Genomic DNA, 24,677 nt, shown 5'->3' with positions numbered 1-24,677 from the left:
ATCCGTTGCATAGCAACAGATGCTGTTAAACTACCGGCCACCAGGCTGCATTTAGGACAATCCTGCAGCTGATTCGTCTATATTGGCTGCAGGAACATTCTTCTTTTACAATTGATTTGGGGGCACCATCGGGTGTGCCTGCAAATCAATTAGCTATTCAATTCAATGTAATGTGTGGCCGCCGCCGCACATTACATTGTGTGAACAACTATTATTTCCGGACGCTGTTCATTGAACACCATCCGGAAATAATAGGCAGTTACAGTTTTTTAACGCCCGTTCTTTAGAACACAGTGGGCGGCATTGTATTGACTTCAATGTAATGCCGTCCCTGCAGTAAAGAACAGACGCTGATACCATTGCAAGCAACGTCCGTTCTTTACTTGAAAATTACATTGTGTGAACATAGCCTAATAATGCACTCCATTTAAATCAATGGAATAGTGGCCAGTAGTGTAGATACAGTATAGAATAGTGTCCAAAATTAATTATAATTTCCCAAATAATGAACACGCTCATCGTTCACTACCTTCTTTTGCAAAAATCTGTCTGTTTTTTGCTTCAAAAATGTTTACTCCAAATTACAGCCGTATTTAGTTTTTTTTTTTTTTTTTTTTTTATTACTGTGTACGAACCTAGCCTTATATTTTATTACAAACAATCTCTCACTAAGGGGTTAAGACTTTATTCATAGTTAATGTGTTCGATTAACTTAACAAGTAGACAAGACTGAAAGGCTCCAGGAAGTCATTACTTAATATCTAATAACATTTTAATGTTTTAAAATAATAGTAACCTTCTGGGAAGTATTTTCATTAGCTATGAAAATGGGAATGGTAAGTAGTCTAGTACTGTTCATATGTGAATGTTTTATGGTCTACTCATATAGGAAGATAGGATAACTCTGTAGCTAATATAAATGTGTTCCCAGAGGCAAGGCAAGAAAAGTTTGACAGGAATAACAATTTACTTTTTTTCATGATAGATAGATATATAGATAGATGATAGATAGATAGATAGATAGATAGATAGATAGATAGATAGATAGATAGATAGATAGATAGGAGATAGATAGATAGATAGATAGATAGATAGATAGATAGATAGATAGATAGGGGATAGGAGATAGATAGATAGATAGATAGATAGATAGATAGATAGATAGATAGATAGACAGATAATAGATAGATAGATTGATAGATAGATACGAGATAGATAGATAGATAGATAGATAGATAGATAGATAGATAGATAATAGATAGATAGAGTGCACAGCACTCTCAAAGTTTCATGAAAAAATCAAGTGTTTATTCCATGAACATCACAAATATCCAAATACGAAGTGAATCATATAAAACATTGGTTTTATGCTATAACCCAATTTTTGATCAGAACCAGTCCACTGGCACCGGACTTCTGAATTGTGCTGCTGAACTATCATAGATAGATAGATATTATAGATAGATAGATAGATTAGATTAAATTGCATTGAATGTCTAAACGACTTTCATTTGGTCTTTAGATTTAAGAAAAAACCCTCTTAGATCTAATTTGCAACCACTTGGAAATAGTCTAGTTTTTATAGTAAATCAAGCAAACTGTTAAAAGGATTGCCGGTTTTAAAAGAGTAGTTCACCCCAAAAAATTCTTTCAGAAAGTTCAAAAATTCTGTCCCAGAAAGTGCCAGAGATTTATAATTTACTTCTATTAAAAAAAATCTCCAGTCTTCCAGTACTTATCAGCTGCTCTGTGTGTTCTTTCCAGTCTGACACAGTGCTCCCTGTTGCCCCCTGTGTCCATATCAGGAACTGTCCAGAGCAGTAGCAAATCCCCATAGAAAACCTCTCCTGCTCTCCAGACTGGAGAGAATACATCACTTCCTGCAGGGCATACAGCAGCTAAAAAGTACTGGAAGACTGGAGATTTTTTTTAATGAAAGTAAATTACAAAAAAGTTTTTGTTGAACTACCCCTATAACTACTCTTATTAAGACAACAGGACGTCTGGAAGAATGTTAATTTATATTACCTGCTTTAGGCTATGTTCACACACAGTATTTTTGCTTAGTATTTTGGTCAGTATTTTGCAACCAAAACCAGGAGTGGACTGAAACCACACATAAAGGCTATGTTCACACACTGTTGAAATTAACTGGATGGACGTAATTTAATGGCAAATAACTGCAATTATTTTTAAACCAACAGCCATAAAATGGCGGCCATCCAATCAATTTCAACAGTGTGTGAACATAGCCTTTCTGTGTTTTCAACCCACTCCTGGTTTTGGTTGCAAAATACAGACCAATATGCTGAGCAAATATACTGTGTGGAAACATAGCCTAAAAGTATACTCATTGTGCCTAAAGGAGTATTCTACAAACATTTATTAACTGTCTAATGGATAAGTGATAAATGCTGAATGTGGATTTTGGGATCGCGGATTTCATTCTTACCTTGCCGCAAGACCACAAGTGGCACGAATTTGAACAGAGCTGCAGTCAAGCACTGTGTTCTGTTATTGTCAGTCCCATAGACTTGGAACAGAGTACATACTTGACAGTCACTCGATTTCAGCTGGCTAGAGGTAACAGGGGATTGGGTAACAGTAAGAGTTCCATCGGGAGACCCCCACTGATTTAACATCTCTTACCTACCCACTAAATAGATTAAATTCTATTGGCTGCAGTGTCCCTTTAAATGGACAAAGGCATTACCCACTAAAATTAGTAAGTTTCAATAGAAACTGGGGATCCTCCAAAGTAGATAGATGTGTCTGACGCAGCCACAATGAGATGAAACCCAACTCCAATTCCTTAATGGGCCCATATAGTGCATTGCAAAAAGAATCCTATGACACCGATAACCTGTTTAAGTGACTGATATATTTCTTTGAGAAAGTGGAGAAGGACTATCATATTTACATATTTCTAGTAATAATGCAAATCAAACACATTTTTACTCTACCCTTCAAAGTCTTTCTTTTTATGTAGTCCCATCAAACAATGTACAGAAAGGATTGTGAATATTCTGCAGTTCTTTTTTGGAAGAGCCAACCTTTGAAATAGAATAACAAGGAGAGATGTGCCAAATAAATATCTAGATGTACAAAAGTTCAAATGGCACATGTTTGAGTGCACTCATAGAAAGAAAATATCTTGTTTCAGGCTTTGATATATTTATAGAAAGAACGTTTGTCAAAAAGTCATTCGAGAGGGACAAGCCAAAAATTTCTCTACAGAAAAAAGAGAGAGCTATTATATCACAAGAATTTTGCCTCTTGATCAAATTTTGTATGAACAGAGATGGCTTTCTTCTTTACTTCTGAAGTTTGTAGAGGAAAAAAGACAACTGGTAATTTTATTTTTATGTATTTATTTTTTGCATGTAGACTAAAAAATGACAAACAAAAAAAACAGTTTGCAAAGTGTAGAATCAGATACAACATAGATTATTTTTTTTTTTTTTTGCAAAACTACAAAGCAGCTCCAGTGTCATTTCTGTGCATGAAAGGATTGTGTACCACTGGTGGCAGTCGGTTGAGGCTCAACCACTCGAGTTGAACAGAGCAAGGTGCGAGACTACAGCAGCACTGAATGCAGATACTATAAGCTATTTATGACTTACACCATTAGGACTGGTGTGAATGCAAAACTATATTTTATTCATTTCAAACCAAAGGCTCTGTCTGATGATGACATCTGTTTAAAAATAACATTGGGTGTTGCAAAAATAAAACATAACACATACTGGCGCCTGACACTGCCATTCCAATGGCTCCCTGATACACTCTTCTTCTTTCTTTTCCAATGACACCTGCAGAAAAAAAAGTTTAGCCAATCATTAGGAAATGAGAGGCATTGAAACAGCTTTGAGTGGGATCTGGACAGGTGAGTATCCCCTATAATGTGGAATTGGCAATTCAAAGTCATTTGGGATAAGTACAGGGAAACAAAGGTTTAGTGATTAAGAACCTATTTTACGCAAGGTTAAATTTACTCAGAAATTGGCTAGCTCCTTCCATACCTTTAGTGGTGACATGGAAGAACATGGTGTCTCAAGTAAAGAAGTATTAGTATGTTTGGTTCTCGGGAAAGAAAAAGGTCATGAGTACATTTCAACGCATGTGGCAGGATTGGTAGTTTCTACTGGTAATATTGTTTTCCCTCTGCACAATTTTTTTTAATAAAAAAAAATATCCATCTGGAAGACCTCATTTGAATCATATGAACTAAAAATGTTAGTAGTGGGTAAGAGGACGAGCCACTCATGTTCCAAATAGGGCCCAGTGCTTATCAAACAACACAACAGGATAATTAGTATTTTTGTTTCCTTTTTTCTAAATATAAACCAAAATGCAAAGTATTGCACATAATTTTTGATTCAGACATCCTATTAAAGAAGCTGTCTGAAAAAAAAACATTGACAAATAACATATTAGATAACTTAATGGAAGGAAAAGGGGGGCAGGGATCAGCTACAATCAATATTTCCTAACATGTCCATGACACGCGTGGCTAACTGACCATTGGCTGTTATATTTAGGTGTCACATAATCATGTATTAAAATATAACTTTTATTATTAATAAATTAAAACAAACAAGTCTAGCTAATGGCACACGGATAAAGAAGGAATAGCCAAGCACCGTCCGTCCTATGAAGGGCAGGCAGTAGCCCAATATATGTATATATCTCTTGAAATGAGTATGTCTCAATGTGTTTCACCCGGACAATTGTTTGGGTTCCTCAGGAGGCTAAGACCAAAAATTTGGTATTAAGAGATGCAAAATACAGTGATATATAACAGGTATAATAACCTGTTATACCGGTGTAATAACCCATTATACCTGTTATATATCACTGTATATTGCATCTCTTGATCCCTAATTGTTGGTCTTAGTCTCCTGAGGAACCCGGACAATTGCCCTGGTGAAACACGTTGAGATATACACATTTCAAGACCGATATACAAACCAACCAACTGTTTGTTGGTATACTGTACAGTATATTGGGCTACTGCCTGCCCTTTGCAGGATGGACAGTGCCTGGCTATCACTTCTTTATCTGTATGCCATAAGTTGGACTTGTTTGTCTTAATTTATTAATAATAAAATTTATATTTTAGTACATGATTCTGTGAGACGTGATTTTAAATTTCATGTATATGACAGTTTTTGTGTGCACCACAACTGGGTGTAACATCTGTGAGATGTTCTCATTGGCTGTTATATTCCCCTGCAGATTACCGCCACTGGTTGGGGGTTCCAGTAGTGGGATGACATGTGGTCAATTCATTTTTCGTGGAACCTTCAAACAAAAAGGGACGATCAAAATCTGACAACCCCTTTGATCATTTTAGTACTATGAATAAATTAATGCATGATTCTAAAAAAGTTAGTCCCTGTATAGGTGAGCGGTTTGCTTTAAAGACATCTTGTAATTCAGGTCTATTGAGATATCAGTGGATACATTTTTTCTGAGAGTTGTTTTGTTCTATTCATCAGCGGCACACATATCTGGTTGCTGTGACAGCTGTAATATACTTCTCCATGGAGACTGTAGACATTGGCTCACTGCTAATCTATTGATTTTTTTTTCTATAGCCCATTTGAGAGCCTTACTCATTGCTGGGCTCCATTATGAGCAGAACCCCAGTTTAATATCATAAATACCATTTCTTTCTCTTTTTTTTACCTGTTATTAACTGATTAAAAGCTTTGCATTGTATTGTAAAATGTTCCATCAGAAATTAATTCATTTTACATGTTAATTCCATTCCCTCTGGGGAAATGAATGAAATGAAGTATTTAAATATAACAATGTGCTCGCTCTTAAATGATAAAGCAGACAGCTGCAAGAACAGGAGAAGAGAAGGAGATAGAATATTCCCCACTGTGTTATTTAGGAGTATTAGGCGGTAAATGCTCCTCACCATTATATAGGAATTCTGCTTGGAGTTTCGGGAATTTTGATATAATATTCATATTTCATGTCAGCTATTTGATGATAGGGGGCCTAGGGGGTAAGAGGGAGATTGGAATTTATCCTTTATTTTGAAATTTGTGGATGGAAGTTGCATGAAACTTTGATTTGACTTAGACATAATTTAGTGTATGAGTGAATATACAGAGGACGGCACTTCCGTGGGTCGTTGGTGCTCAAGGTGGTCATAGCCAGACAAATAGAAGAGAAGACCCGGCACTCACCAAGTTAGTTCTGCTGTTGTATTAAAGTGCAAGAAACATCAGGTACATATACTGTAGGATGTGTTTTGGTTTTGTGTTTTGGCCTTCATCAGCTCAGTGGTAGTACTAATGAGCTGATGAAGGCCATGATTGGCCAAAACGTGTCCTGTATGTACCTGATGTTACCTGCACTTTAATTAAATGAGTGGTGAGTGGCAGGTCTTCTCTACTATAATTAAGTGTATGCAGTAAAAGTCTTAAGGCCCTATTACACTAAATGATTATAGGCCTTATTTGGCCGATAAACAACTGTTCAGCCTGATATTAGTTTTTTATATTAGTACATGCCGAAAGGCAACGTCACAATGCACAGTGTCAGCTAATAATGGTTCTTCAACATGCTAAAAGATCCCAAATATGTCAGTGATAGTCTGCTGTGTGACGCTCCTTGTATTAGGAGCAGTGGTAGCAGAACACCGTTCACTTCAATGGGCCACCCAAATGATCTAAGGATTGTTCAGGCGGCCCTTCTGGCTCCTCCGTACTCGCTGTCTGTGCACGTAATCGCACAGGCAGTGAGCAGGGGATGAGGGGGAAGTGAGAACTGAGCTGATAGGTCAATCCTGCTGTGTGATACACCCCTTTGGTTACAAAGATAATCTGACACCTCTTTGTGGAGGTTTTATGTTATGTATATACACACTTGAATATGAGGAGGATGCACTGAACTGTCACACTGATTTTTTTTTTTGTTCTTGTTTTGACAGAGCGGGAATCTCACTTCCTGTAAACCTCATCATTTTGAGGTGGGGCTAAGATGAGCATAACCAGTGACGAGGTGAATTTCTTGGTGTATCGCTATCTTCAAGAGTCAGGTAATAATCACTCTTTCATTATTACCCAACCCCAGATACTTTATAAGGCCAGCTTCAGATAAATACAATGTCGCTGTATTTTAAGCAAGCCTATGCTGTAATCACACACAGCTGTTTTTTGTTGTTTTTTAGAAAACTTACACAGCATTTTTCGAGCCAAAGCTAGAACTGGATTTAAATAGAATGGAAAATATAAAGGGAAGAACTTATACTTCTCCTTCCTGATGGATTCTTTTCTAGCTTTTGCTTATAAACTGCAGTGGCAGTATTAAAAAAAAAAAACTGTTGTGTGAGATTCCAGGATTGTTTTTTTTAATCTGGCAAAGTTGTCTCTTATCCACAAGATAGGGAATAACAAATTCAATATTGGAGGTCTAACCGCTGGGACCACCATCAATACTGATAGCTGGGACCAAAGTGTCCCAAAAATAAATGGTGCACACTGTGCCAATGCATCATTTATTGTCTACAGTGCAGTCATTTGTTACATTTTGCTCTAGTGTATCCAATTCTGTGTCATGGTGTGTGCTACAATGTACTATACATCAGCCAAAAGTCTAATGCATCGGGGCCTTCTGACTCTTCTCCAATTGATGTAGGGAAAGAGAAGGATTTGATGTGTTGGATTTCAGTTGGATTACAGAAAAAAATGTCTGTCAGCAGCTTACCTATCCATTCTCAATGCAGAACACATGAACACTCATCCCATGTTCATAAGGAAAGATATTTGTCAGCCAACAGTTATCATATGTGCATTGGGTATCTTGATTCAATCTTTAAGGGACACACAGATTTTTCATTTTTGCATTTTTATTTCTTGCTCCTGGCATTCTAAAATTCATAACTCTTTAATTTTTCCATCAAAAAGTCGTATAAGGGCTTATTTTTTAAGAAACTAAATTTAATTTGTATGATAAGACGGAAAAAAACATTCTTGGTGAGGTAAAATTTAAGAAAATCAACATTTTTGTAATTTTGAGGGCTCACTTTTACACAATGCAATTTACGATTAAACTGACACATTATCTCCATTGTTTGGGTTGTTTCGGTTACAACAATATCCAATTTATATAGGTTTAATATATAATTTATTTAGATTTTCCAACCTTTCCAACATTTTCCAAAAAACAAATAGGCATAAAAGTGCAATATTTAGACCCTTTTCCCTTTTGTTTTTTCACCTATGGAGCTACAGTATGTGAGGTCTATTTTTTTTTTTTTTTGCTCCATGGTCTGTACTGTAGATTAGTACTTCTATAGTCTGCACTGGACTTTTTTATTCATTTTTTTCCGCAAAAATTCACATTTGGATCATTTTGATGTATGACATTTTTTTCCATCTATGCCATTCACCGTGTGCCATATACTATGTTATAACAATAGTTTGGGCAAAAATTTACAATTTTGTATTTGGGAAAAAAGGGAAAGGGAGGTGAATTTAAAATTTTATTATGGTAGGGGTTTTTTTTTTTACAACATTTTTAGTCCCCATGGGTGACTATTATAAGGAATTCTTTGGTTCCTTATACTGACCATAACTATGGTCAGAGTTCTCTGCAATCGACTGATAGAGACTGCCAGAGAAGTATCTAGTCGTTCACGCCGTAAAGCCCACAACAAGATGTGTGAGGCTTGTGGCATGGAGATCCACACATGATTGGGCACGTTGGGCTAATGGACACCGGAGGATCTCCACCAAACCACCGGGTGACACGTTTAATGCCCCTTAGAGCCTGTTTTCAAACTTGGAAAAGAGATCTAAGAGGTTAATTCATGCTGGCACAAAGATCTGGCCATGTGGGCCCTCTTCTACACATATTAACAGAAGGTCGGTTCTCTCGTTATACCAGTCTCTTTGCAGTAAATAGTGTTGAGCGTACCAAACTTAAGGTTTAGGTTTGGCAACATTCTCCAAACCTGAATGCTCGCCATTTGATTCCCTATGGCTGCAAAAGATGGATGCAGGGCTCCGAGGAAGGCAGGGATACAGCTCATGGCTGTATCCATGTTTTTCAGGACTCCCTAGCCAAGCATTTGGGTTAGGAGAATGTTGCTAAACCAAAAAAGCTTGATGCATCCGTTCAACACGACTAGTAAATCATCAACTTCATTGAGTAGTGGGTCTTCATTTCATCCTTTTGATGGAAAATAAACATGTTTCCTTCACCGACAAAGATCATGACACTGGTGTATAACAGTATTGTAAAATTCCCTTAAGCCCATATGCACAAAATCTAGGTAAAGGGTTATCAAGAAGGAGAAAAAACATAGATGCTTTCTTCCAGAAACAATGTCACTCTTGTCCTCAGGTTGTGTGCGGTGTTGTAACTTAGTTCCAGGTTATAATACCACCCACAACCTGAGGACAGGTGAGGCGTTGTCTTTGGGGAAAAGGCAGCTCTGTTTTTCTAACCCTGGATAACCCCCTTTGAATAATGAATAGATATTAAGTCTAAAAATGTGACCATTTTCTCACCAATTAGCAGTTACTAGCACTCTGTATAGATATCATGATCTGTGTCTAATGTCTCTTTAAGAACTTTGCTATTTATATGATAACACGGCAGAGAAGAACGGGATTGTGAAAAATGAAGCATTCCTGGAACATTACAAATAGGCCTCAGCTGTGTAGCAGCAGGGCGGCGGAGAAATGAGAAGAATTCAAATATTGTTGTTCCACTGATACTTGGTTTGAACTCAGCTCTAAAAGTAAAATATACGTTGATATTGTGCTGAATGCATTCAATTTGCAGCACACCAATGAGATCTGAAGCCGAGGTCAATAGAATACTTCCTTGACCTTCCTTAACATTTTTTTTAGACGTGTAAACTCACTGGGCATGGGTATATTTTGTATATAAGTGCGGAGAACAATAAAGCCTATTATTCCACCTCATGTATTGTGTTCATGGATGGAAGAGAGAAATCATGTTTTATGCAAACCTCTGCGTCCAAGGACAAAGACATGGGTTTTTACACTGCAGTTAAATGCATACACTTGAATAATAAAACTACTCAGTGCTTGGCCTTTGTAGATCATGTATACAGATGTAGCATATGACAATACATGTCACCGATTTGCTGTAAAGTGTAAACTTTTCTGTATTGCCCGATCTTTTACTTGCTAGCCTTTGTTAGTTACTGAATTCAAATAATGTGCGGCCATGTTGTAAATAGTAAATGGGTCAGGTGACAAATTGCCATCTGTTATATCGGTATTTTTCATTTAAAGGGGAGCTATCAGCTGTCACGTCCGTAGGGGAACAGTGAGCCCTAACTGAACCCAGCCCACTGTCTCTACCTACTTGGACGTACTGCCCTAGGTAGCAGACCCCAACTGGACGGCAGTCCCTACGCTACTAAGTGCAGGGCCAGACAAGGAGAAAAGTCAGCAGTCCGAGTCAAACCAGCCAGGTACGTATAAACCACAAATCAGAACCAAAATCACAGTCAGAAAACAAGCCAGAGGTCAAATCCAAGATAGCAAAACAGTACAAAATCACAATACAAAGGGAATACCGTATAAACAGGCCAAGGTCAGAAACACTGTCAGGAGCGAGGTACAAAATCAGATAACAAGCCAAAGTCAGGTAACAAATGCAGAGGTCAGGAATACAGGGAGTCAGAACACAGAGTAATGCTGGTGTAGTAAGCAAGGCAAAACTATCACTGGCAGCTATTGAGCCTCAGCTGCTTGTTTAAATACACCGCCCCTGATTTGCATGAAGCGCCTGGCAGCTCGCGATTGGCTCTGTGCTCCTGCACAGCTTCGCTCCTGCCCCCTACCTCTGATAGGCTGCTTATCTGCAGCATCAGCCGGCTGGGCGTGTATGGGAGTGTCAGCCGGCCTCTGCCTCTGCAGCACTGCAGAGCAACCAGGTAAATACATGACACTACCCCCCCTTTTATGAGGGGCCACTGGACCCTTACCTGGTCTCGGCTTGTCCGGATGGGAATCATGGAATTCCTTGACTAACAAGTCAGCATGGATGAAACGAGCAGGAACCCATGATCTCTCCTCCGGACCATAACCTTTCCAATGGACCAAATACTGAACAGATCTTTGGACTCTGCGACTATCAACAATCCGGGCCACTTCGTATTCCACTTCACCCTTGACAACTACAGGAGGAGGGGGTTTTACAGAAGATGTGAGGGCTGGTATGTATTTTTTCAGCAAGGACCTATGAAATACATTGTGGACCCGGAGACATCTGGGAAGTTTTAACCGGTAAGCCACAGGATTTATTATTTCAGACACAGCATAAGGACCAATGAACCGTGGTGCCAACTTCCCAGAGGGAACTTTTAGACGAAGGTTTCTGGTGGATAGCCACACCCTATCACCAATAGCAAATCCACCAACACAAAGACGTTTCTTGTCACTTTTACCTTTTTGAATGCTCTGGGCTTTAACCAAGTTCTTCTGAACTTGGGCCCAGACTGTGCACAGGTCTTTTATGACAGCATCCACATCAGGCAGCCCAGACTGCATACCAGAAAACGACGCATGACGCGGGTGAAAACCATAATTGCAAAAAAAAGGCGAAGTACCTGAAGAGCTACTATCATGGTTGTTGAGTGCAAATTCTATGAGGGACAGATAATTTACCCAGTTGGTTTGTTGATCAGAAACATAACATCGTAACCTTTGAATTACGGCCTGGTTCATTCTCTCAGTCTGTCCATTAGTCTCTGGATGGAAGGCAGAAGAAAATGACAGAGTGATGTCCAAGGCCTTACAGAGAGCCCTCCAGAAACGTGACACAAACTGTACCCCTCTATCGGACACTATATTCTCTGGGATACCATGCAGTCTGACAATATGTCTGATAAACAACTCAGCTAGCAACTTTGACGAAGGCAGCTTTTTCAGAGGTATTAAATGGCACATTTTACTAAAACGATCCACCACCACCCAAAGGACTGTGTTGCCATGCGAGACAGGAAGATCAGTCATGAAGTCCATTGAAATGTGGGTCCAAGGATGTTTAGGTATTGGTAACGGACAAAGTTCTCCTACAGGACGAGTTCTGGGAGCTTTGGCACGTGCACAAGTCGCACAGGCTGCAACATAGGAACCCACATCTCTGGACAGGGCTGGCCACCAATAGTTTCGAGCCACCAATCTCTTTGTGCCAGTGACTCCAGGATGCCCAGACAATACTGAATCATGCAGTTCTTTCAATAAAAGTAACCGTAACTGGGGAGGCACAAACAGCTTGGATACAGGGGTCTTTACTGGGGCCAGATCTTGATGTGCTTTAATTTGGGTAGCAAGATCAGGAGTAATTACTGAGACAACCGTCTCCTTGGGTAAGATGGGCTCTGGATTATCCTGTTGGGGGTGACTGGCACAAAAACTCCTGGACAAGGCATCAGCTTTAACATTTTTTGATCCTGGTCTATATGTGACAATGAAGTTAAACCGTGTAAAGAACAATGCCCAACGTGCCTGCCGTGGGTTTAACCTTTTAGCATTTTCAAGGAAGGTAAGGTTTTTATGATCCGTAAGGACCGTGACACAATCCCGTGCACCCTCGAGAAAGTGGCGCCATTCCTCGAAAGCCCACTTGATTGCCAATAGTTCACGGTTCCCCACGTCATAGTTCCTTTCAGCAGAGGAGAATTTTCTAGAAAAATAGGCACAAGGGCGAAGATTGGTCAAAGTGGCAGAACCTTGTGATAGTACAGCTCCTGCCCCGTATTCGGAAGCATCAACCTCCACTACAAAAGGCTTAGAATGGTCGGGTTGCACCAGCACAGGTGCGCTAACAAAACACTTCTTTAGTTTTTCAAAGGCCTCAAGTGCCTCCGGCTGCCAATTGTTGAGGTCCGCTCCTTTCTTAGTCATGTCAGTTAATGGCCGAACAATGACTGAGAAGTTCCTGATAAATTTGCGATAGTAGTTCGCAAATCCTAGAAAGCGTTGCAAGGCTTTCAAGGAGGTGGGGCGGACCCAATCAACAATGGCCTGGACTTTAGCTGGATCCATATGAAATGACTGTGGCGTCAAGATGTACCCCAAGAATGACACCTCTTGCCCCCCAAAAACACACTTCTCCAATTTTACAAACAGATGATTTTCCCGTAACACTTGTAAAATTTGACGGACATGCTGGACATGAACGGACCAATTTTCAGAATAAATCAAGATATCGTCAAGATAAACTACCATGAATCTACCTATATAGTTACGGAAAATATCATTTACCATGTTCTGGAAAACCGCAGGAGCATTACACAACCCGAAAGGCATAACTAGATATTCGAAATGTCCTTCCGGGGTGTTAAATGCAGTTTTCCACTCATCACCTTTACGAATCCGAATGAGATTATATGCCCCCCTGAGATCCAGTTTAGAAAACCATTTTGCTCCCTGAATTTGATTAAACAGATCTGGTATCAAAGGCAATGGATATTGGTTTTTTATAGTAATTTTGTTTAACTCTCTGTAATCAATACAGGGTCGGAGACCACCATCTTTTTTCCCTACAAAGAAAAAGCCTGCTCCCATAGGAGAAACAGAGGGTTGGATATGTCCTTTCTGAAGACTTTCTGCTATATACTCTTTCATAGCTGTCCTCTCAGGACCAGACAAATTATAAATCCTCCCCTTAGGGTATCTGACCCCAGGCAACAGGTCAATGGCACAGTCATATGACCTATGGGGGGGCAAGACCTCTGACTGAGATTTAGAAAAAACATCAGAGAAGTCACGAATGAAGGCAGGGATTTGTTCCACCTCCTGACAACCTAGAGTTACTGGAATACATTTACCAAAACATTTCTGACTCCATTTTGTTAATTCCCCTGAGTCCCAATCAAGCATAGGATTATGACATTGTAGCCATGGTAACCCCAACAACACATCAGAAGATAAGCCCTCCATAACCAACAGGGTACATCTTTCTGAATGCACACAGCCCACCAACATCTCAATCTCAGGGGTGCAGTACTGGATTGCTCCTTTAACCAATGGCGTGGAGTCTACAGCAACTACACGTAATGGATCAGGGAGAAGCAAACAAGGAAGACCCACACGCCTGGCAAAGGATGCATCCACAAAATTGCATGCTGACCCTGAATCAACAAATGCTGTCCCTGATACAGACTTAGATAAATAAGAAATCTTTACAGGGAGCAAAAACTTTTTTGACACAACAGAAAATACCTGACGGCCTAGGTGACCTTCCAGCAAGTCACCTAGACCCTGGAGTCCCTCTGGCTTGACCTTTTTCTTTGTGCATTCAGCAATGAGGTGGTCAGCCCCTCCACAGTAGTAACAGCGACCTTGGATACGACGGGAGGTTCTGCGTTCATGTGAAGGATCTGTAGCAGAAGCCCCCAGTTGCACGACCTGCTCAGCTGTAAAACCAGGAGTAACAGGAACTGGAGTAGCAGTGGTGCATGGGAGTGGAGTCTCAGACCTCTCACAATGTCTCTCCCTAAAACGTCGGTCCAATCTAACAGCCAAAGTCATAGCTTCATCAAGGGTGTCAGGGGTAGGGTAAGCAACCAGCAAGTCTTTCAGGTGATCAGCTAAACCCAACCTAAACTGGCATCTAAGTGCCGGGTCATTCCACCCAGACGGAACACACCACCGGCGAAACTCAGAACAATACTCCTCAACCGGCCTTTTACCCTGTCTCAGAGTAGTCAAGTGTGTCTCCGCTACAGCTGCCCTGTCAGGGTCATCATACAAAAGGCCCAAAGCTGCAAAAAAGGCATCAACCGAGACCAACTCAGGAGCACCTGGAGACAACGAAAAGGCCCACTCTTGAGGTGGCCCGTGCAGGAGTGAAACAACAATACCGACTCTCTGGACCTCATCACCAGATGACTGGGGACGGAGACGGAAATACAATCTACAGCCCTCCTGAAAGGTCAAAAAACTTTTTCTATCCCCACTAAACCTACCAGGCAGCTGAACTGGGGGTTCTTCGGGGATAGCGTGAGTTACAGCAACATAATGTGTCTGGGAAACCTCTTGCTGCTGCACTCTTTGTGCAAGATCCTGCACTGTATAAGTGAGACGTTGCATTTGCTCAGCTACTGCAGTCATTGCATCCATTGGGAAGGTAGTGAGCAACTCAGTAAATGTTGGCCAGTGATAATGTCACGTCCGTAGGGGAACAGTGAGCCCTAACTGAACCCAGCCCACTGTCTCTACCTACTTGGACGTACTGCCCTAGGTAGCAGACCCCAACTGGACGGCAGTCCCTACGCTACTAAGTGCAGGGCCAGACAAGGAGAAAAGTCAGCAGTCCGAGTCAAACCAGCCAGGTACGTATAAACCACAAATCAGAACCAAAATCACAGTCAGAAAACAAGCCAGAGGTCAAATCCAAGATAGCAAAACAGTACAAAATCACAATACAAAGGGAATACCGTATAAACAGGCCAAGGTCAGAAACACTGTCAGGAGCGAGGTACAAAATCAGATAACAAGCCAAAGTCAGGTAACAAATGCAGAGGTCAGGAATACAGGGAGTCAGAACACAGAGTAATGCTGGTGTAGTAAGCAAGGCAAAACTATCACTGGCAGCTATTGAGCCTCAGCTGCTTGTTTAAATACACCGCCCCTGATTTGCATGAAGCGCCTGGCAGCTCGCGATTGGCTCTGTGCTCCTGCACAGCTTCGCTCCTGCCCCCTACCTCTGATAGGCTGCTTATCTGCAGCATCAGCCGGCTGGGCGTGTATGGGAGTGTCAGCCGGCCTCTGCCTCTGCAGCACTGCAGAGCAACCAGGTAAATACATGACATCAGCAGGTTAGAATCTTCAGATCGAACATTACTCCGACTAACAGTGTAGGACCGGAGCCAAGAAGGAAGGTAACGCACGCACACTACTTAGGGCCTTATTACACCAACAGATTATCAGACAGATCTTTGAAGCCAAAGCCGGGATTGGACTATAGAACAGGTCATAAAGGAAAGACTGAGATTTCTCCTCTTTTCAAATCCATTCCTGGCTTTGGCTTAAAAAAATCTGTCAGACAATCTGCTGTGTAATAGGGCCCTTAGAGGCAAACACTCTAAATTAGGTAGATTTCCTCCATGGTTTACGCCTGTTAGCAGGTGTAAACCATGATCAGGTTCCTTCCACCTCTTCCCACTTTGCCCCCCCCCACCCATCCGCCTGTTCATGAGGAGAGCAGGACTTATGTCACGGAAAAGGCACAGACTTTTGCACAAACTGGGTTTTTGCATGTTGTACACCAGGGGGCACCATGATAAATGAGCCCCAAACATGTTTTCTTAGGGTAGCCTCACACGTATTGGATCCAAACTTGCAGTGTGAAATCCGCTGCGGATTCTGGTAGTGTCAAGTTAAATGGGTCACATACCCACAGCAGAATTTTCATTCCGCTGCCAGTATGTGACCCAGCCCCTTAACCGCCCGCAGGCCCCAGCCCGAAGCATGCGTTACCTGCTTGGTGCCGAGGCTGTGTGTAAGGCTCCTCATTCCCCTTGCACCCCATCAGTCAATCAATGCACGGCAGCACTGATAGGCTGAAGGGGCCCGACGGGAGTCAGGAGCCTCACACACAGCCACGGCGCCATGCAGGTAATGTATGCTCTGGGATGGGGCCTGCGGGAGGCATGGGGTTAAAGGGGCTGGGTTTCATATCCGCAGTGGACCCCATAGACCTTCACACTACCAGGATCCACAGCGGATTTAGCTGCAAACTCGCAGCGTGAAGTTCGTCGCAGATCCGGCACGTGTGAAGCTACCCTTAGGGTACGTTCATACTTACCGGATCCGCAGTTTATTTTCTGCTGCGGATCCGCAGCGGATCCGCAGCAGATCCGCGGCAGATTTCATTTAAATAGCTGAACACAGCATCAAATCTGCTGCGGATCTGCTGCGGATCTGCTACAGATCTGCTGCGGATCCTGTAGGTGTGAACGCACCCTTACAAAGTTTTACCTGATAAGCTTGATAACCCCCACCTGAATCAAGTATATAAAATAAGTAAAGGCCACATTACACAGCGCGAGATAAGGGGGAAGCATTTAGCTTTCACTTGCCCCTCGTTTTCCGCTCGCTGCCTGTGCTATTACACACACAAACAGCGAGAGGGGAAGAGCAGGAGGGGCCACAGGGAGTAGCAAGAGGGAGTCGTCTGGCCTGCCCTTTGAATTCAGAGGCAGTCTGCTGCTGCCACTCCTATTAAATGGGGTGTCGTGCAGAAGACCGTCCCTTATTGTGGTCTTTTGACAGCAAGTACACCAAACGATTATCAGCCAGCGCAGCTGGTAATCGGCTAAATACCGCCGATACTCATTTGGTGTAATAGGGCCTTTTCCCCCTCTACTAACAGCCAATTGAAGGTCCATTTGTTTCCGCACAGTACAATATTTTCAGAATTTTCTGAATAGATTTTTCTGTTGTGGCATTATTATACTAATATTCCCTGCCGCATTTTTCCTGAATATCAGTGGAGAAGATCTTGGCTTATAGATACCGGCTTAGTGTCTCTTTATTATATCTGCACATTTTAACAGGAGGCAAATTGCTTGGTGTGATAGATTAGCGGCTTGGCATATTACAAGCTCTTTCCAATTTTTCTCTTCCCTTATGAATAACATTTCCAAAATACAGATGTCAGGATGTGAAAGATAAATTCCTTGAACTAGCATCTGGCTTATTTGGCGTTGTTATGCTGGCATCAATAGAGTTACTATATGACAATCAAATAATGGTCCTGCAGATGGGTATTGTAAGTTGATGTATACCAGTGACAATGGATTCGTTTGGAAATATAATGCTTTATTCGTAACAATGTATATAAAGGAATGATCCACCTGTTCCCAAAGCTTGGAGACTGTAACCACCTGGGGAGTCCCACCATGGTCTGGGTATGCCAGCAAGACTGAGAACTCTACGGTTGTACCCTACTAGTTTGTTGTTAGGCCCCGTTCCCACTGAGGAAAGGTAGCGGAATTCTGCGACGGAATTGTCCGCCGCGGAATGCCGTTAGCCTCCCGCTCATAATGGGAGTCTATGGGAGGCGCGCGCTCCTGCCCTGTCCGCGCTGAAGAATGAACATGTTCAGCGGGAATTCCGCTACCTTTCCTCAGTGGGAACGGGGCCTTAGACCAGACACCCAACAAGATCATTGAGATCTTGAGTATGCAACACTGCATGTTTACACATCTCTGACGTTCCCCAACACTATGACAGGACCTATGCCTCAGATTACTGCTGCAACCACTCCTGAGAGGAAGGTAATGCTCTACAATTGGCTGCACAATAGGTTTGACCACCCCTGCACCCTAGTTGCTAACACACCTGTTAGAGCTACGTTCCTGTGTGGAGAGGTCGATGAATGCAGAGGATAGATATGGGCAGACCATCCCTGTTTGAAAGGCCTGGTGGTGGTGGTGGTGTGTAACAGAGGAAGACTCCCCCAGCTTCTAGGACTTTCCTACTGGAACAATGGCCTAACCAAGAAACTTATGTTAAAGGGGTTATTCAGCATTAGAAAAACGTGGCCACTTTCTTCCTGTGACAACACAACTCTAGTTTAGGTGTGGTTTGCATTTAAACTCCATTCATTTTAGTACAGCTGATCTGCAAACCCAGCACCCAAACTGTAGACAAGTTTTTAAAACAACAGTGATACTTTAAGAGAAAAATTTCTCTTAAGCTCGAAAAGTGGAGTAAAAAGTTGCAAAACATACACTTTCTCTTTTATTTTTGCTACATCTAGAACCTGAAGATCTGTGCTGATCATGTGATCCCAAGCCTCATCTGTAACCAGGGCCGTATTACCAGCTGCTGCTGCCCTAGGCACTAAACCTGAAGACGCCCCATCTTGGGGAGCGTGGAGGACACATGCGTTTCTCAACATGTAAAAACATTGTCCGAATCGCGTTTTTCCTGTTTTTTAACAGCTTAAGGCTGGGTTCACACTACGTATATTTCAGTCAGTATTGTGGTCCTCATATTGCAACCAAAATCAGGAGTGGATTAAAAACACAGAAAGGCTCTGTCCACACAATGTTGAAATTGAGTGGATGGTCGCCATATAACAGTAAATAACGGCCATTATTTCAATATAACAGCCGTTGTTTTAAAATAACAGCAAATATTTGCCATTAAATGGCAGCCATCCACTCAATTTCACCATTGTGTGAACAGATCCTTTCTGTGTTTTTAATCCACTCCTGGTTTTGGTTGCAATATGAGGACCACAATACTGACTGAAATATACGTAGTGTGAACCCAGTCTAAAACAAACAAATTTCCACATTAAGGGTGCGTTCACACCTACAGGATCCGCAGCAGATCTGCAGCAGATTTGATGGTGCAGATTTGATGCTGTGTTCAGTTATTTTAATGAAATCTGCTGCGGATCTGCTACGGATTCGGTAAGTGTGAATGTACCCTAAATCAATGATTAGAGCCGTCTGCATATTGTTTGAAGGAATTTTCACTAAAGGATTGGTAGATTGGTAGGTAATAGCTCCAGACCTGAACAATTCCACCATAAAGACCCCCACCCCCTCAAAAAGACACCAGATTTACTGAATGGGAGGTGGGGAAAAAAAAGGTTGTTTCCTTCCCCCTGCTCCCTGGTGCTGCCCCCCTGCAAGGTGCTGCCCTAGGCACCAGACCACAGGTGCCTAATAGTAAATACGGCCCTGTTTGTAACTTAAAAGAAATGTCTCATCGGAAAATTGCCATTTTTTTAATTACATAATGACGATAAACATATTTTTTAACAATTGTTCGTGATGCCCATTTTACTTTCAATAATATAAAGTTATCCTGAAATCTTGCAGCTTTAATTTTGACCACTAGACCTGATAATAAGCAGAATTATTATTATTATTATTATTTTATTATTATTATTATTTTTTCTTATTATTTTTCTGGTGATAAGGAGGGTGCTGCTGTAAAGTGATGTGTGCAGCATTATAAATGACATTAATAATAGAAAAACAATAGCAGCTCTGCTTCCCCCTCCCTATAGAATAACCTTTCCACAGGTCACAGAAGTCACTGAGCATGCTTACAAGTGTGTCCCATATAAAGAATAGAGTCTGTATCTGGCTATAATCAGTAAAAGCAAATTTAGACAATATCTTCGATTTAACACGTAATAGTACATTATGGGGCATTGGGAAGTTATACAAAAGGTCCTAAGGCAATTGATTTAATTTCATTTTTTTTCTATCTGTTCTGTACTATATATGCCAAATCATCAGGGACACATTGTAGCATTGGGAAATATTCCAAATTGCTGAATTAGTGCATTGAAAATTATATTTTTTTTCTGCTTAGTTACAATCCATTTTGTGTTATGTAAGTAACACGATGACCCTCTTGGCCATTGTGAAGCACTGATGAACTAGCCATGTAGTCAGCACTGTTACATAAGCCGATTAAGCTGTCTTGTTCCACAGACTTATTAATTCATAGCCTAAATAATATAGAAGGTTTATTGGTCTAAACTGTACAAGTCTAATTTCCTCATCAGAAAGTAGTTAGGCAGCAGTTATGGACCTATAGGGTGGAAAGCACAGCTGTATCTTACAGCAACTCGCATTTGTGCTTTAAAAATAGATATATTTTATAGCCGGAAAATACAGCATTAGAGTCATGTGAAAACTCATATCTCACTAAAATGTCAAGATGAACAGTTTTTTTTTTCACACTTTGCAGCAAAGGAAAGAAATTAGAGTTAGATTTCATATTATGTCATCGACAGTAAGGACCTGTGATGGTGAGATATTGGAATAGTGACATTTGAGATGAGAAATAGAAGGGCTAATGAAGTTATACGGCTACGGAGGAAGAATGTCACTTATGATAATGGGAGCGCTGCTTAGATGCACTTTTTTTTTTATTTTGCGACGTCAGATAATTATCTCATTAAGTAATGAAAATTCCATTTACAAGAAGCGTCGGGAGAGAAGAGTTATATGAAGCATCTGAAAGCTCAATGATGATGATCCATTCTGATTTGATTGTATATTTTATGGACTTCAATAATCTTTAGTCATAGAACCTCAGACGATCTTACTGACGAGCGGTCTCAATTTTAGTAAGGTCACGGACTGGTTTAATAAGTGATATGCTATCAAATATTCCTCTTTAATGGACCATCCTTATAATAAAGAGTGCATCCAGTCCTCTACGTGTTCTTTGGCTCCTTTATATGCTCATAGGCACACACTTTGAGCGGCCAAGGGTACATTCTATGGCCTGTATATTACTACATGGGACAACTAGGGCATTGTAGGACTCAGTATACACACAAATCGAGCACTCTGATATTAGTAGTGACCTGTAAAAACACTATGGGGGAGATTTATCAAAATGCGCGCCAGGCATACGCCATGGAAAAGGGGCAGATTCCCTGTTTTTCTGTGGGGCATGCCAATCCTATCCTCTGCTTGCTTGATGGGTGGACAGGGGGAGCAGTAAGGCAGGGAGGGGGCATGGAGTAAACCATGGCACAAATCTACGACTTCTCCCGAGTAGGTGTACAGTAGATTTGTTGTGCAATGCCTCTGCCAGGCACAGGGTCAGCCGGATTTACTAAGAGGAGTGCACCTTTAAGTAAATCTGTCCTGGAAACTGGGGATGAGGCTCTATATCAGACTGGCTTACTCATACACAAGTCTTAAATGTCCCCCTATATGCACTTGCACTCTATGCTTTATTTATGATGGGTTTGTATATTCTGCTTAGATTTTCTTTTAAGTACAAACTAGGGATGGTCCAAACCTGCCGAGGTTCGGGTCCGTATGAACCTGAACTGTCGGCAATGATTCCCGCTGTCTTCCACCTCCGTAGAGAGGGTGTATACAGCCGGAGGACCGCCTGAAAAACTGGGATACAGCCTATGGCTATGGCTGTATCCCAGTTTTCCAGGCGGTCCTCCGGTTGTATCCACCCTCTCCACGGAGGTGGAAGACAAAGGGAATCATTGCCAAGAGTTCAGGTTCGTACGAACCCGAACCTCGGCAGGTTCAGACCATCCCTAGTACAAACTATATGGTATCATCTACACTTTATAATATAACCATGGCGGCTAATTAACCATTTAGAGACCACTGTTAAAAATGACAGCAGCATTGAAATGGCCTGTAAATGTCTTCATTGGTGGTCCAGTGAGGTAATCAGCTTCCCTCGATGCAATTGTAGGAAGCCAATGCATTCCACAGACAGGCCAAGGCTTCTTTTAAGGCAACATGAAGCAATCGAGAGCGATAAATGCAGTACATATGTACCGCATTGATATATACTGCATTGATCTCTATGAGCAATCAGTATATTGTTTATAGAAGTCCCCTAGGGGGACTACAAATAGGTGTACAAAAAAAAATACATTCCTGTCCTTTCGTGGTAAACAGCAACCCAACAAACATGCAAATCCAACAAAGTACAACATTGCTGATTTTTTGATCACATCATATCCTCCCAAAAAAGAGAGTATAAAAAGCGATCAAAAAGTTGAATATTGCAAGTGGGGTAGCAATATTACATACATATTATGAGGCAAGAAATGAGCTCTTAAATAGTCCCATAGACCAAAAAATAAATATGTTATAAAATCAGAATAAAGCAATTTTATACATTTTTTTTTAAGTTTAAATTTGTTAAGAGTAGTAAGATAAAAAAGCAATAAAAATATAGTGTCATTGTAATCATACTGACTTGAGGAACATAGAACATGTCCGTCTACGGCGAGTGTCATAGTTTATAGAAAAGTGTGTCATTACAAAGTAGAATTGGTGTCTCAAAAAGTAAGACCTCGTACGTGAAAAAATGAAAGCACAATGGCCTTTCGAACACGAGGAGGAAAAATCTAAAGTGCAAAAAGGAATATTTGCTCAGTCCTTAAGGGGTTAAACAGCAGTCCTGTCATGTATTCTGTACCGCCTCCCATAGTCTGGACATGTATTCAACGATGGTGTTACTACAATAAAAAAACTGAAGAAAAAAAAACTGAAAATGGGCGGGTAATCTCAAGTTCATAAATATAATGGAGGGAGGGTATAACTATGAATGAAGATGAAAAATGAATATATATAAAAAGAAAAGTAATATACATCCTAAATATAATTATATAACAATGATCTTTATTAGATTCACAATGATAAAAAACAGCTGCATGCAAATATATGCAATTGGAAGTCAACCTAGATAGCCCTCTAGGTTTACCAATATAGACAACCCATTACATGTAGCATGCTATCTAAGACATAAAATAATATATTTCTTTAACAAGTGCACTTGTAATGAAGAAAAAATACAATGCAGTATAAGCCTGGCACCTAGCCTTGCCCCACTTGTTGTGTTATCTTCCTCAGGGGTATTAATTACTATGACTCAGCCTAGGTCTTTTATAATAGTTCACAGAAAAACAACCCATGAGAAAGCAGAAGTGAAACTCACATGTGGATGCTATGTCGGGAAATAACTGCTGATTGCACAATATTCATCTTGCTGCGATCGTCAACAGCGCAATGTCTATTTAAGCATATGAGGAGTGACGTATAGCATAAGTGTCCAGCACACATCATCACATATTCAGTGCGTCACTCTAGCTACTAGATAATCATATAAGGTACATGACATGATCCTGCATCTGTATAAGAGATCAAGGGTTCTCCATAAAGCCCACAACCCTGATAGTGATTAAATACACATCAAAGAGACATATTCAAATACTCCTGATACTAATAATAAAATGCAACATCAACTACTTAGTAGAAGATTATTTTTCTTTTGAGCATAGTAACATAGCATAAAACATTTATAAATGTTTATGCACATTGTATATCTCTTTGATGAAAGATCTCAGATACCTTATATGCTTACATGGACTGTAATTATGACATGAAAATCACAAACAAATACAGAGCACCTGAAAAAAAAATTAAATAAATACATACGGTATAATAGATGCTTCTCAAGAAAGGTAAGTGTATTGTGAATAGAGATGAGCGGACTTTTCAAAAGTTTCAGCAGGTTCTCCGTACTTTAATGTAAGGTTTGGGTTTGTACTAAAACAAACTTTAACAAACTGCACTAAAACAACTCAACGCTTGCAGGCATTTAGCTGTTTTACTGAGGCTTGTAAAGGGCGCTCATTTTACTTACCTTTCCTCGCTCCCGCCGCTACCGCCACACTTTACATTGTCTGCTATGGTGATTTGGAATACAGACACAGCCGAATGCGCCTGCATTCCAAATCAAAAGAGGTGACGTTCATCCGGCCGGTACTTCCATACCGGATGGCGTGAACTTCATTGAATAGCAGCCACACGAAATTTACTGTGCAGACAATGTAAAGTGTAACTCCGGCCGCACTTTACATTGTCTCCTATGGTTAATTGGGATGCGGGAACACCCAAATGTGCCTGTATTCCAATTCCAAAGAAGTGATGTTCATCCGGCCGGAGGGGTAAACTTCACACACAGAGGCTATTCTGTGACACGGCCGTGTCACAGAATGGCCAATGTCATACAGTGTGTGAACCCAGCCTTAAAAATTTGAGGCGAGCAATGCTGTAAAACTAAAAAGTTCTAGTGCCATGAGCAAGAACTTCAAAATAGAGGTCTGCAGAAAGGTGTCACTGATTTGGATGATGC

The 24,677-nt window shown here is 40.9% G+C and overlaps 1 protein-coding gene across 2 annotated transcripts in view; it reads left to right on the top strand.

Moving 5' to 3' along the window:
* Positions 1 to 24,677, top strand: part of TBL1X (transducin beta like 1 X-linked) — a 223,899-nt gene that overhangs the window by 159,085 nt on the left and 40,137 nt on the right. For both annotated transcript variants that reach the window (XM_069946043.1, XM_069946044.1), the window contains exon 4: positions 6,950 to 7,057. In XM_069946043.1, the coding sequence (XP_069802144.1) occupies positions 7,000 to 7,057 (58 nt within the window). In that variant the 5' untranslated portion in view covers positions 6,950 to 6,999. The remainder of the gene's footprint in view (positions 1 to 6,949; positions 7,058 to 24,677) is intronic.

This window comes from Dendropsophus ebraccatus, chromosome 11, assembly GCF_027789765.1.
Source record: "Dendropsophus ebraccatus isolate aDenEbr1 chromosome 11, aDenEbr1.pat, whole genome shotgun sequence".
In the NCBI taxonomy this organism is placed as follows: Eukaryota; Metazoa; Chordata; class Amphibia; order Anura; family Hylidae; genus Dendropsophus; species Dendropsophus ebraccatus.
The sequence above is the reverse complement of the archived record's forward strand: the minus strand, read 5'-3'. Positions and strand labels throughout refer to the sequence as shown.